This window comes from Notolabrus celidotus, chromosome 21 (assembly GCF_009762535.1).
Source record: "Notolabrus celidotus isolate fNotCel1 chromosome 21, fNotCel1.pri, whole genome shotgun sequence".
NCBI lineage: Eukaryota > Metazoa > Chordata > Actinopteri > Labriformes > Labridae > Notolabrus > Notolabrus celidotus.
The window spans coordinates 17,208,818-17,223,354 of record NC_048292.1 but is presented as its reverse complement, the minus strand read 5'-3'; the positions used below and the strand labels follow the sequence as shown (position 1 = coordinate 17,223,354).

General features: G+C 39.1%; 1 protein-coding gene across 1 annotated transcript in view; it reads left to right on the top strand.

Annotated features, from left to right (window-relative positions):
- The window catches only part of LOC117805438 (voltage-dependent calcium channel subunit alpha-2/delta-4-like), a 116,333-nt gene that overhangs the window by 99,006 nt on the left and 2,790 nt on the right, over positions 1-14,537 (top strand). The window contains exons 28-31 of the mRNA XM_034674169.1: positions 7,468-7,529; positions 13,295-13,309; positions 13,803-13,847; positions 14,074-14,136. Coding sequence (XP_034530060.1) covers positions 7,468-7,529; positions 13,295-13,309; positions 13,803-13,847; positions 14,074-14,136 — 185 coding nt within the window. The remainder of the gene's footprint in view (positions 1-7,467; positions 7,530-13,294; positions 13,310-13,802; positions 13,848-14,073; positions 14,137-14,537) is intronic.

Here is a 14,537-nt window from a genome sequence, read left to right as displayed (position 1 = left end):
CTCTCTGTTCAATTATAGTAACTTTAGCTGGAACACTATGCAGCACTTGTTCCTAAAATATTCAGTGAAATAGCTGCATTTATTATGTTCACTGTGCTACATTCCTTTAAACCACAGAACACAAAGTAAGGTAGGATAGTGTTCGTTCAAAGCAGCAGATACCTAGGTGTGGTTAGGTTAAAGCTGCATAAACATTTTGGTTAAGTTAAGAAAGAAGTGGATTTGGTCACACATACTGGAAGGTTGTGTTTCACTACTTGATTTTCAGTATACAACCCAGTTAACCTTTTTTTTTTAAATGTAAATGGACTTGTACTTATATAGTGCTTTTCTAGTCTGTCTGACTACTCAAACCGCTTTTACACACTACTCTTCGCCCATTCATACCCATTCAATCACTGATGGTAGAGCCTGCTATTTTAGTGATTTTAGCAATTTGGGGTTCAGTGTCTTGCTCAAGTAACTTTTAGTTTGTTTGACTTTGCCCTTTGTGGACAAAGTGGTACTTTTTGTTGGTTTGCAAAGCATTAAATTGTTTTTTTGGTAATTGTTTTTTTAATTTGCTAATGAAAAAAAACATGAACAATATTAAAGAATGTTCAGCACAAGCAGTTAATTTTCTTGTCCGACACCTACCCTGTAGCAATGATTAACAGCCATTAAAAAAGCAGTAGAGAACTAGTTGATGTTTCTGCTGGTGGTCTTGTTTGCTTTTGAATGTCATACAGATTCATTGGTATCCATTTCAGCCTGTTTCATAACTGACTAAAAACATCATATGTTGGATTTAAAGCTCCTCAAATGAGCTTTAAATCATTCATCAAGCTTAAAAAGTCACATTCAGATACTGTGGGAAAAGAACACTTTTTAAGTCTTAGGTCACATTCTCTGGAAAAAAAAAATCCCCTTGAGTTGCAGGGTTAAATTGTTCAAACCAATTTTTTGTGCAGGGCCAGTAGTAGAATACCCCAAATTACACTTTGTGTACAATTTTTTTCAGGGGGTCACTATTTTTCCGTTTTTATCTTCAAAAATCGTTCCAAAAGCATATTTGATGATGTATGTTTTTGTTTTGAACACTGACATCCAAATGTTCAGAAATTAACATTTTACTACATCTTGTTTTATTCATGCATTTCTGACAACAATGGAAATGCAGCAGTCACATTATGTTGCATTAACTTTAATTCACTGAGCTATAATTATGCCGTGTCAAAGAAGCAGTATTAAATCTGTTTATGCAAACGTATAATTAAGTAATTGTTTCCTTTTGACTCGGTGTCTGTCTATTAATGTTCATGTTTCCCATTCTTTTCTCTGTCTTCCCCTCCTTTAGTTCCGTTTGTCCTTCTGTCTGTTTACTCTTGTTCCTGTCCCCTTTTCTTTCGAGCACATTCTCTCTTCCCACCGTTCACAGTTTGCACCCCTGCGTCTCTCATCCCTCTATCTCTTTAGTGTAATAGCCAATTAACTCCAGCTCTTGGTTGCTTAAATTCTTTATTTATTTCCTCATTAATTCATTTCCTGTTGAAAGCGCACTCCACTGTGATTGGCAGCTCACACTAATTGCAACCCAGACTGTGAGTGTTCAAGATACGTTCTTGTACACACACACACACACACACACACACACACACACACACACATAAACGCACCTATGAAAAGGCACGCACACACTCACTAACTGCATGCTATGAGGTCATGCATACTCTTGTGTACACACTTGAAAGCAATCGGAGCACAAACTGCGAAATGCTGTCTAGTTTTGCAGACAGATTATGGGGAAAAAGGCATCTATTACAGCTCACATGCACACACACGGATCAGTGTGATGGTTTTAATTAGATCTGGCCTCCAACTCCAAGAGGGAAAGGAGGCAGATTACTGCTGGCCTCCATAGTGGCCTTTCAACACTTTATCTGAGATTATGGCAGAGGGAGATGACTTCAAGGTTACTAGCAACTGCTGAGGAGACGAGAAGTGTGGGAGAGGGTGTTTGAGTAAGTCAAGAAGACTTCAGAATCTGGAGTGAAAAGATGACAAAAATAGCAGGCATTAGTATTCCTAGATATGATTCAATCCAACCGAAATATATACATTTTAGTAATTGCCACATGACGACACACAACACCCCTGGCTCCGGATCATGAAATGGGAAACATTTTCAAATCAAAAACTCATCTTTGACGATGATTAACAGAACCCTGCCAGCTCACCAAGTTCAAAGACCAAACATTGTTAGACTTTGCTGTTTGGTTAGATGTAGGCATAAAGACAACTGTTAGGTTTCAGGACATATCAAGGTTTTGGTTCAGATACATGTGGCAGTTACTTACCTTGAAGCTCCTGTGAGGAGTTCTGTATGTGGTTGTGAAACTCACTGACATTAACACTGGTGCTATTCTGCTTCTGTGGAGCCTTGCTGTTGTAATACATGCATAATGTGGTTTGACATTAACTTGTTAAAATATGCAAGATCTTCCTTGGAAAGTCACCATCTTGATGGCAGTATATGTTGTTCCACTTCCGTACGTTTTTTGGCTTTTTTCACAGCCTTCAAATGTTGTCCGATTTTCACCATTCAACTTTAAAACTATTCAGCTCCTTCAGTTCTGTTGAGCTATTACTTTTAACATTTCCACCCCTTATACTTTTTGAATAATTCAACTTTATTTAAACTTCTTTTAACATTGAAACAGATGGGCGAAATCTTCAAATCCACTCTTCAGCTTCTACAGCTTATAGCTTCAGCATACTTTCACTTATAGACTCCATTCACACTTTAAACTGTTCACAAGCCTTTCAGCTATCTACACATGGTTCACTTTTTTGCTGTCATTCACCGTTTCACAGATTTCACTGTTTATAAATTCATCAAATTTCAGCTCTTCCCTTACTTTAACATTGGTGTGTGTGGGATGGAACTCTGGTGAGCAGAGTGAGAGGTTCAAATCTTAGAGTGGGCAGGCTGGGAAAACAATAAGACATGCCCTCTGGAAAAACTGACATAAAATCCAAAAATTTAACTCCACATACACAAATCAAACATCAACATCAAAACGTTCCCTGTCTTCTCCTGCTTCTGTCAAAGAGGTAACCAAAGCAAAATAATGTACCATTTAGCCAGCAGGTCACCAACTGTCAGAGTAAGTCTCTCTGCTGGCCATCTGCTGTAATGTTAAATATTTCTGGAGGGCAGCAAACGTTTCACCTTTTTTAACTTGCTGCCCTGACTACATTTCTGACTGTACAGACATGAAAAACACATCACTGTGTTTATCAGGGCCTTGAGATGCTCACGGTTTGATCCTTTTCCTGATAGCTATTATGTTTATCGCACAGTGTCTGCAGTTTCAGAAAGTATTTTACACATGGGTCCCATTCTAAATCAACTGTTAAAGCGCAGTTACAAAGCTGATGGCTGTTGGAGACACAGGTGATTCAGATGACCTCATCAGTGCTGACTGACACACAAACACACACACACACATGATTAAGATGACCTCATCAGTGAGTGACAAACACACACACACACACACACACACACACACAGGTTAGACATTTCCGTTTTATAGGTGCTACCACTTCCACCTCTAATTCTTTTTCCACTACTTCCACTTCTTCTACTTTTTCCACTTCTTCCACTTCTTCTACTTCCACTAATTCAGCTACTTCTACTACTCTTCCACATGGTCAGCTGTGTTTCAAAGCTTTCAGCTTCAGCATTTCAACGCATTTGCTTTCAGGAAATGCAACCTTTTTAGTTTCATTTACTGTAGATGATGAAATTCCCATATTCTTTGCAGTTTTATGCAGACGAACATTATTCTGAAGTGGTTGAACTACTTGTTCACGCAGTCCCTCACAGAAATGAACCTCTTCCCATCTTATCCTGTGAGAGACTCCGCCTTTCTGGAATTATTATACTCAGTCATGTTACTAACCTGTTGCCTATTACATCATATGTTGGGAGATGTTACCCAATGATTTTTTTTTTTTGCATTAAAAACAACTTTTTCAGTGTTTTGTTGTCCCAACCTTATTGAAACATGTTGCTTGCATCAAGTTTAAAATTAGCATAGTTTTTTTACTAAACATTAATATCAACATTATATATGTTGTCTTTGCATTGGTATCATTTAAATATTGGGGTTTGGATGAATATTAAGATATACAAATCTGTTTTTCTCAATATTTTACACAGCAACACATCTTTTTTCGGATTTCGGTTTGGGTTGTACATCACTTCCTCTTTTGTTTCTATAAATAGTTACTACCACCGTTAGGAGGATTCACATCCTATGATAGAAATAAGTATGGGTAGTATACATTTTTGACTTCTCTAAACATTGTCTTTTTTCAGGAATCAGGACGTAATGCACGAGCGCTGCTGACTTGCGACCATATGATCGTGAATGATTCAAAAGCGGTCCTCACCAAAACATTATCATAGTGAAAGTTAAAAACACAAACAAACATGGCTGCTGTTAGTACTCACAGCTGTCATTCTAGCATTATCCAGTTGTACTGGTGACACGATATCAGGAGAAAAGTTATAACACATATATAATACTGTAACAACTCTACTGTTTGTTAAACGTGTTCAGTGTAGATGTTCTTAATTCCTACAGTGTTGACAGTCAGTGAAGGCATCAGGAGACTGAGGTGTAGAGAGTGCGAGTGGGAGAGAGGAGAGACAAGAGGAGAAGTTTTTCATTGATTCAAACATTGATTGTTGCTTTGTTGGTTGGTGTGGTCATGGCCGACAGTGACTGGTTATTAAAACTGAACATGTTCACGAATCAGCTCTTCATCCCTACAGCGTCCGGACAGACACGACAACATATACATTTTCTGTAGGACTTACTGAATGTCATTAATTCTTCTGCTTGTCAGAGCCCCCGTGGTGAGAGCTTTTTAGGCTCTGATCTGGACTACAGTCCTGAGCAAAGCACCTCATCGGGTCAGAGGGGACAGGCCCGAGGTTGAGCGAGAGGGGCAGTAAATAGAGTCAGGGGAAGCAGAGGCAGGAGACGGAGAGTGCACGCCGGGGAAATGTACGCGCAGGAGGCGGGCAGAACAGCAGGACAGGATTTGAATGGTTTAAAATTTTGGCACCCAAAAAAACGTGATTGGTTGGTGTTTTCCCAGGTTTACTCCGGCTGTAGATAGCTGCTTTTTTTGGTTCTTTTTTAGGAACACATCATGTATTGATTGCCATCAGGACATAAAGATCATTTTAACCACTATAACAAAAAATGTATCTAAATCTGATTACCAACCCCAGCTTTAAGATAATTATCCTTCTCTGGGTATTTATCACAGTACATGATGATGTTTGTGTGTGTTGATTCAGGGATGTGTTAGGGTTGTGTGTGCGTGTACAGGCATGTGTGTTTAGATGTCTTTTGTGTATTGTGAGCAGCATGGAGGCTTTCCCTGTGAGGCTGCACAAACACGCTGGGAGGAAAAAACGCTGAGTCTTTGATGCTAATATGAAGTGTCATATCTTCCCTCACAGTTGTGTGTATTTGTTGTGTAAGTGTGGGTGTATACGGTATGTGCACACTGAGAACTTATGCAATTATGGCCCCCTTTCTGCATTACTGTGCTAACTAAAATGCTGATGGACATTCAGCCATAAGCTGACACAAGCAATCACTCTTCCCCCCCTGTGTGTGTGTGTGTGTGTGTGTGTGTGTGTGTGTGTGTGTGTGTGTCTATGTGTGTGTGAAACATGTACAAACGCAGGCTAATTCTTGGCTTAATGTTTTGAGGCTGACAGTGCTATGATGCAGGCAGAGGTCGGACACACACACATATGCCTGCACAGACACACACTGTCTAAGAATAGTCAGTTCACACAGCGGTTTTGAGCCTCAGAGGGCCGGTTACTGTTCAGGGATTTAAGTTGAGTTCTGAAGGCAGCGCTGATCTGTACAGAGGGTCCTCTTTCACTCCTCCAGCCTGAGAGTTTGGGGAGAGTTAAAGTCTCAGTCTGGGATATTAATCGGCTCATTCTTCTCCACTGCTGGAATTAAATTTTCCCTCTTCGTTTATGGTTCACTAGTGCTTCTGCATCCATTACTTTTAAAGAAATCACCACTTTAACTGAAAGAATGATCACATGAGCTGAAAGAGGGTTATAACTCCCAACGCCATAACTATCAAGCTGTAGTATTTCTGGGGATGTTCCTATGCGACTAATTTCCCAGTCCATCAAATGGAAATTTAAATTCAGATGACATGAAGGGGATTTAAATGCCACTGAAATTTATATTTCATATATATAGTCAAATTCAGTCCATACCTATAAAAGTTAAAGCCCTTAATCTTTTAACTGGTTGACTGATATCGTATTTCCAACAGCTGAAGACTGTTGAAAATAATTAGAGGGCAAGTTGACCAGAATTAAAACTGCTGAACTTTAATGAACATTTTATTTATTAAATTTAGATAAAATATTCAGTTTAGTAAAATGTTGCCACAAGGGACTTCTTGATTTCTGTCTAGCCATCTTTAATTATTGAAATATAAAAAATCCAGGGCAAATTATTCCATGCACAATAGCAATATTAAACTGCATTGTTCAATAAATCACAACAGAATTTATATTAAGCACGAGCAAGTAACTGTTTTAGATTGTATATGCTGTCATTTAGAAAAAGATGTTATCATTTATAAAAAGGCATCGGTGACATCAGACTTGTGATCACAGGCAATACAAATTATTTCAAAATGACTTTTATTTTCCCAATTAAATTTAGATTTAACACTCGTTTAAAACAACGTTTTACAGGTTACAGACAGCTGCTTGGTAATTTATTGATGACTGTAAAGAAGGTAACTTTCCAACCCCTAAAAAAATGGCAGAACGGTAAAATTCAAAACAACTCATTAAACATTACTGTCTTTATATAATAATTCCCATGCTACATTTTAAACTGAAAATTCAATAATTAGAGAAAAATATCAAATTGACATCAAGTAATTCTCACTCCGTTTGTTTTTAATTATACCGAATTAAAGCGTATTATTAGTAAGGAGTGCTGTTCATCACCATTAAAACCTTGAAACATCAAGAACAGAATGTAACAAAGGCAGAGAGTGTAAGAATAAAAGAGATGATGGTATTGGGAAGATCATGCTGTGCAGCCACACGTGGTGTACATTGTTTCCCTTTCTTCCGTCAGCGTTGCCATGACACTTTCGGTATGTGCTAATAGTGTTTGCATTGGAGCCTTTTGTAAGTCAAAGCCTCAGCATTACCAGCAAACAGTATTTGTTCTCCACCCACTTACCTGTAATATCCTTCAACTGAAGTACTGTGTATTCTGTCTTTCTGACCTCCCTCTTCCTCCCTTTCTTTGCCTCTATCAGCTCTCTGTTCACCGTCTTCTCCACTTTGACTCTTTATATGAAACACTGTCATTAATGACGTCTCTCCCTATGTCTTGTTCTCTGCAGCCATCGGTGTCCAGATGACCTTAGCTATAATGGAGTCCAAATTCTGGGCCGTCACAGTACAAGTAAGTACATACAGGATCAAGTGTTCTCAGCCTTAATGGTTCTTCAAACAAGTACTGAGCCAGATCTTCATCCCATGTGTCTTTATTTAAATAAACCCCTTCCGTTTCTTGTTCATTTTAAACCAAGAAACTGACAAATCATAAAGAAAGAAAAACTCCCTTTTGAATATAACCTGGGGCTGGCCTCCAGCTAAGTTACCAGCTGTTTACAACTTCCCGCTCTCCAAGCAGTGCTTAAATGATACACAGAAATGATAGGTGTCAGGTTCCACTGAGCACTGTTTGGGAATTAAACCCACTAATTATTGCATTATTGCTTTAATTTGTCATGTTGGGTTTATACTAATTACTTTGCATTTTTTAATGTCCTCTATAAAGGACATTTATTGTAGCACTGTGCTGGCACTAATGAGAAATGTGGCAAAATTTATGTTTATGGCAAATATTGAACAATGCTTTTGGAATACAAACAACACAATAATGCTGTTCCTCATTAACAAAGAATAATACTATCCTCTAATTGCCTCTCTGCCTGATTGGAAATTAAAATTTCTCATGGAAACTGCAAGTCTTATTTTAACTGAACACCGGGTTGTTGTAAAAGAAAAGGTCGTAGGTCAGTATCTCTGTATGATACATGATTTTTATAATAAACTGTCTGCTTCAGGGTTAACACTCAGCTGTCCTGACAGCTTTTATTGCTGTACGAGAAGAAGTCAAGAATCATTATAGCTTCTTTTTCACTCAAGTAGTTTGTAATTACAGCAATTACACTTTGTTCAATCCAAAGCTGAACTACACATATCATTAAAGAAGTGCTCGTCCTGCCTTGAACTATCATTTTGAACATCATAACTTGGGTTGTGTTCAGCTGCTACTACCGCTACTCAGATAATTCAAGCTGTACTTACTTCAGTCAGTGTGAGTAGTATCCTTTTGAGTCCTTGAACACCTTCAAGAAAACATTTCATACAAAACATCCTGCCTAATTTAGCATAACACTTTGGCTTTAGCAGGTGTTTGGTCTTCCCCTCCACTCCCCAGTCTATAAATGACAGCAGTTAAAAGAGCATTAGGGCTGTCGGATAGCCATGAAATGATGGATAGGTAGCACAGCAAGGCTCAGAAGCTCTGAAGTGTGTGTGTAGTGTTTATGTTTATGAAAGTGTAAAGACAAGAACTGCTTTTGTGCCTATTAATTTATGTGTGTCACATTGACATCTGTGCTCAAGTGTGTCCATCAACTAAGACTTCATTAGCATCATTCACTGCCGCCTTGTTACTCACTAGATTACAGAGACTACATCTCATTGTCACTTATCTCATACACTTTCAACCCTTTCCTCTCTTTCCTAAAGTCTTAATTTCTCCTGTCCCTTCTCTCAACTCTCCCTCTCAACGCTTTCTTCCGCTCCCCCTTCTCATCTCCTACACTCTCTCCTTTTTCTCCCTCATCTCCTCTCTTCATACCTCCCTCTTCCCCCCCAGATATCTTACATAACCATCACCTCACTGTCAAACATCTTTTATAGTGTTTGTGTGCCCGTGCACTTACATGTGTGCAAAGATGTGTGCATGAAATCCTGTCAGAGGTCTTTTTTTTGTTTGTTTTAGGTCCCTTCAAAGAAAAGGGAAAGATACTGTACCTACTGTAAACACTACATTATATTGATAGATTGAGGAGGACATCAAATGGCACTATTAAAAAAGCATCCTCCTTAAATGAGGGTGTCATATTGAATAAGTTAAAAAAAAAAAGGTAATATTATATAGTAAGAATTAATGATTTTTCTTAAATTACATCTAATCTTTGGATTTTCCTCTATATTGTCTTCCTGCAGATATATTTAATTTAATTTATTGTACTGTAATTATGCTTTTGTATGGATTCATGCATGCATTTATAAATACTTATGGTCTCTGAATTTCACACTACTCAATAATAACATGTCAGAACTACATGAACTGTGGCTAACTGATTATGTACTTGCTTTGATTACAAACAACACTGAAGTCACTTCATCGCACGAGGAATTTTTATTTTAAGGAACTCTGCTCAGAGACACATGGACCCCAGGGAAGAGTTATATAAGTTAAGGGAAAGCCCAGACCTTACAGCTACAGTATAAAGACGAGTGCCTTAAATAAGATGTTATTAGAAGATGAATTATGAATAAGTGGGGGGTAGGAAGAATGCAGGAGCTGCCATCTAATAGGAATCAGTCAGGATGTTATTAGAAAGATGTTCTGACATCACTGTACAGCATGCTCTCCTCTTCCTACTGTCTGTGTGTGTGTGTGTGTGTGTGTGTGTGTGTGTGTGTGTGTGTGTGTGTGTGTGTGTGAGTGAGTGAGTGTGTGTGTCTGTGTCGACATCCATGGTGATTAAATATGAAGGAATAAAGAAAAGAAACACTGTGAATACTTCATCGCCTTCCTCCACAGACACATCTTGTTACCACTGGTTAAGTCTGCAAACCTGCAACTTCATACAAAGAGTGTGAATCCTGCCGTGTAAAGAGCCATATGGCTCTCACACTCCATTGCTTCTATTATTTATCTGACAGCGAGGGCAGATGCATTATGAAGCTGTGAGGTGATAGTAATGAGAATTAAAAGATGATAGATTTTTTGCCATTCAGACCTTGGCACCCTCTTCATCTCACTGACAAGACTCAGCTGTTCTCTCTTTCTCTATAATCCGATGTGGGTTACTCGCTGCTTTTTCTGCAATCACGAGAACAGAAATGATTACATCTTGGCATTCTGCAAACAAGATAACTTTATGGTTTTGTAATCCTTAGTAATGAAGCGTAATGATTGCAGAATCAGTCATTTATTGCATGGCAAGTGTACAAAAGTAAAACCTGGTTACAATACTGAGCTGCACAGCTGACTTTGAGTGTAAGTGTGTATGTGAGAAGACAGTGGGATCATCATTCATGGTGAGAAGCCGTTGGGTTGAGTTTCAGGGAGTGAGAGTGATAATTAATGCTGTCACATATCACCTTGACTCCTCCTGGAGCTAGCAGACGAGACACATTTACCAACACAGGCGATGGAAAAACCACCTCTTACTTGCTGCCATCATTAAGAGAGCTCACACTGTATTCACACACACACTCAACTGAAAATGTCCCGAAGTCGGGTGCCAGCCCTGAAGTAAAAATCCAGCAGGGATTAGGCTGCTCCATGTTACATACACAATGGGCCATCCCATTTTGGAAACATAGGAAATGTACTATGCACATTCATTATCCCCTGAGGCTGAACCTTTTCAGTATGCAGTTTATTAAGTACATTAAAGGTTGTGAAAAATGTTTTATTTGCTACTTTATTTGTTTGATTTGACATTTTTAACAAAAACAGATCATATAGTTTCGTACAGACTTCTCTCCAACATCAAGCCCTGCTATTTGTCCACAGCAGGTGGGAAAAGATCATCATTCCTGCCTGTCCACTCCTTGAATTGTAGTTTATTTCAGCAGGCGGTGGTGGGAAGCGGAGAGAAAGACTGACACTTTGCTGTAATAGGATCGAAAAGGATGATAGATCGTCTCATTCACACTTGGACACGCTCTATATAGCTCGGCCATGATTCCAAAGACACATTGTCCATAGACACCAATCCACACAGAGTAGACATAGGATAGGACCATAAAATCATAAGGAGAACTATTGACATTTTGACCCATGAGTCTTCCACTGATGTAGGAAATAGGACTATAAATACATCCTGACAAAGGCTGATATGAAGTTAATAGATCCTGTTAAATAGAAGAAATGCCACACACCTGACTGCAAATTGTGTATGTTTACTTTTAAGTTTCTGTTTGAATGTTACTTGATTTGCTGTATCATTACATACCTGCTTGAAAAGTGATGAAAAACTTTATTTGAAGATTTTACCCGTTTGAAGACAGTGCTGTTCAGGAATGATAAATACGATGTAGGGTAACAGGGAGATGATGACAAGTGACAACAGCAACAATGAAAAAGACGAAAAGCACTACAAAATATAGAAATGACATGTATAAATATGTATTGAAAAAAAAAGGGGGTAAGGATGAAAAGTGTGACTAGGCATTAGGGCACTAGGGTGGGTTGGTTTCCACAGGCTATGTGATAAGATGGGCAACATGACCGCTCACCAAAAGTGAAGCCAAAACATTAGGAGCTCCCCCTACTGAATGACTGTGTGCAGTATAGATCTCAAAGCCCGCCTCCTCCATGTTAACAGATGGGACATGGATCAAACTTTAAAAATGTAAATACACATCAAATAAATGTTTCTTAAAAAACAGTTTTGTCATTACATTCAGTTCTTATCATATTGGTGTCATGTGCAACTTTTCAATTTTAATTTTTTTTTTTTGAATTCATTATTTGATGTTACCGAGCTTTACTGTCATGATTGACAGCTCTGTTAACATATGGGGCCTCTACAGCACTGTGTGCACTAGATGAGCAGTGTGGAGGAGAAACAGGAATCTGTTCTGATGATCAAGCTGACCTGCCATGCTTTTTTTCAGTAAGTTATATTCTGGTTAGTGGTAGGGATAGGTAATCAGTGCTGCACCACGAGCCAGCCCCTACTGCACAGACTCAAGGCCAAATTCCACCAGATCCGTGTCCGGTCCGTCTCCGATCCGTCAGGGCACCGGATCTGATAGGTTTCTATTCTAGTCAATGTGTTAACCCCCACTGGATCCGCTCCGTTGCGTTTCGGCTGCGTCTCTGTTACGGCAGGTCGGAATGCAACGGATCAGATACGCAAGACTTCTATTTTTGCCGGATGCCGGAGCTCGACGCCTCTGAGCTGATGGAGCGGGACAGGAAGTCAGGCACCCAAACAAAACAAAAACTCAGTTAATTTTCAGAATAAAACACTCTGTGTTATCGTTAGATCATTTTTAACTTAACTATGACAAAAAAATTTCATTTAGAGTGGAGGCAGGCCTGTAGTCAACAGGTCAGAGGTTTTCAGAGGCTGATAAAGACAACATGGATGAGGAGAAGAGGAGGAGAATCCATGATTCAGTGACTGCCGTGGGAAAACCTCAGTCACATGACTCCAGCTGTCCGGCGATCCTGCTCCGTGCTGAGTTCCGAAGACGCTACTGGTGGATGTTGACGGACGAGAGAGCACAGAGCCGGACCGCAGCGGATCGGAGACGGACCGGACACGGATCTGGTGGAAGTCCCGTGTCAGGCTGAAAGAATGTCATCAGCGCAATATGTTGTTATTTTCAGCAGTTATTGTTGGCTTTACTTTTGTAAAATGAGAGGTGTGTTGTCCAGTTTTATATACAGTCAATGTGGCACAGGCACATCTCAGGACAGAATCATTTTGACGGGGGTGGTGTTTTTTAATCCAAATTGTGTTTTGCTTGTATCAATTCAAGTCTTTGGTTCTGATTTTATTTAGATAATTTGATTATGCTTTACCTTCTCCATGCTCTCTTTAATTTCCTGTTTCAGGAAGGTTGCATTTAAGAGTCAAACTAAGTTTTTCCCTTCTTCCTTAATTGCTTGTCCTTTAAACATGGTTAAAATCTGTTCTCTAAACATTTTCCATTACTGGAACATCTCTGAGAAGGTTTACCTCGAGAAGATTTATGACTTGTCAACTGCAATCTTACAGCAATGGAGTGAGACGGTATATTCAATACACTGACCTACACATCATTAACTGAAGTAATGTTCCCTCTCTTCTTTATCCCCTCCTTTTATCCCTCTTTGTTCTTCGTTTCACGTCTTCTCAGCCAAACGACACAGATGTAAGTATGAATAATTTCCCCATCGCTCTTTCTTTTTGCCCCAGAGTGAATTTTAACATCTTGACCACATGCTGAGCTCTGTGAAATCAACTTCACACCCTACTTAAAACAGATTACACACATACACACACACACACAAACACACGTGCACGCAGTCACTGAGATGCGGAAATGGCGCATGCACAAGCTTGCAAACAAGACTCTCGGGAGCTAATCACAGGTAGATGAGACATATCACACACAAATTAACACCTTCTCACCAACACAGACGGGTTGTTTCTACACTCACACATACAAAGGCACTTGTCAACACTGACACATGTTTGAGCAAAACACCTCCACTGGCAGAGTTAGTGTTCTTGTCATTTCCTCACATACACAAACATACCCTTTACACATATAAAATCCAGTCACTTTGACCTGCATTTACTCTTAAAAAGTCTTCTGCTGTCAAACACATTATTTTCCTTTGCTTTTCCTCTCTCTCCCTCAGTGCTCTGATGTAGATTGGGCTTGTCCTCTACGCTGTGACGGCTATGTAAGTATGCCTCCTATCATCTGATATGTACTGAATTCAGATTCCCAAGTTTTGTTATATTTCATCTATTTCTGATAAATGCACTCAAAGATGAAAGAACTCATGTAACTTTGATTGGAAGTCCAATTAAAGTTTGTTCTTACTGTCATTTTCTCTGCGGTGTTTGACACAAATTCTTAACACACGTAATTACTTCCTCTGTTTCTATCTCCCTCTCTCATCTCAGGAACTCGAGTGCTACGTGATTGACAATAATGGCTTTGTCCTCATTTCTAAACAGCGCAATGATGTGAGTGCAAACACACACACACATTTACACACACACACACACACACACACAGGCACAGTCACAGAGAAAATTAGCATTATTACACCTTCTAGTTTTCTTGATTATCTGAGGGCCCTCACAGCTCTCACGTCAATAGCCCTAAATGAAAAGACGAGAAAACACTTTAAGTACATATGATAAGTATTCATCACTTAGGTATTATCTATAAGTACATTTGTTTACTTCCCAATCTCTTAAGGGAGTCTCTCCTTCAGTGAAACACTCAAACCGGCACTACTTTTGCAAATTCTGTTTCTTAACTTAAGCTAAATTGGTTGTTTTGATTGCTTCCATGGCCAATTCAAAACCTCAAATTTATTTTTAAATGCTCCTTTTTTTATCCAGCGGAGTAGTGGGGAGTG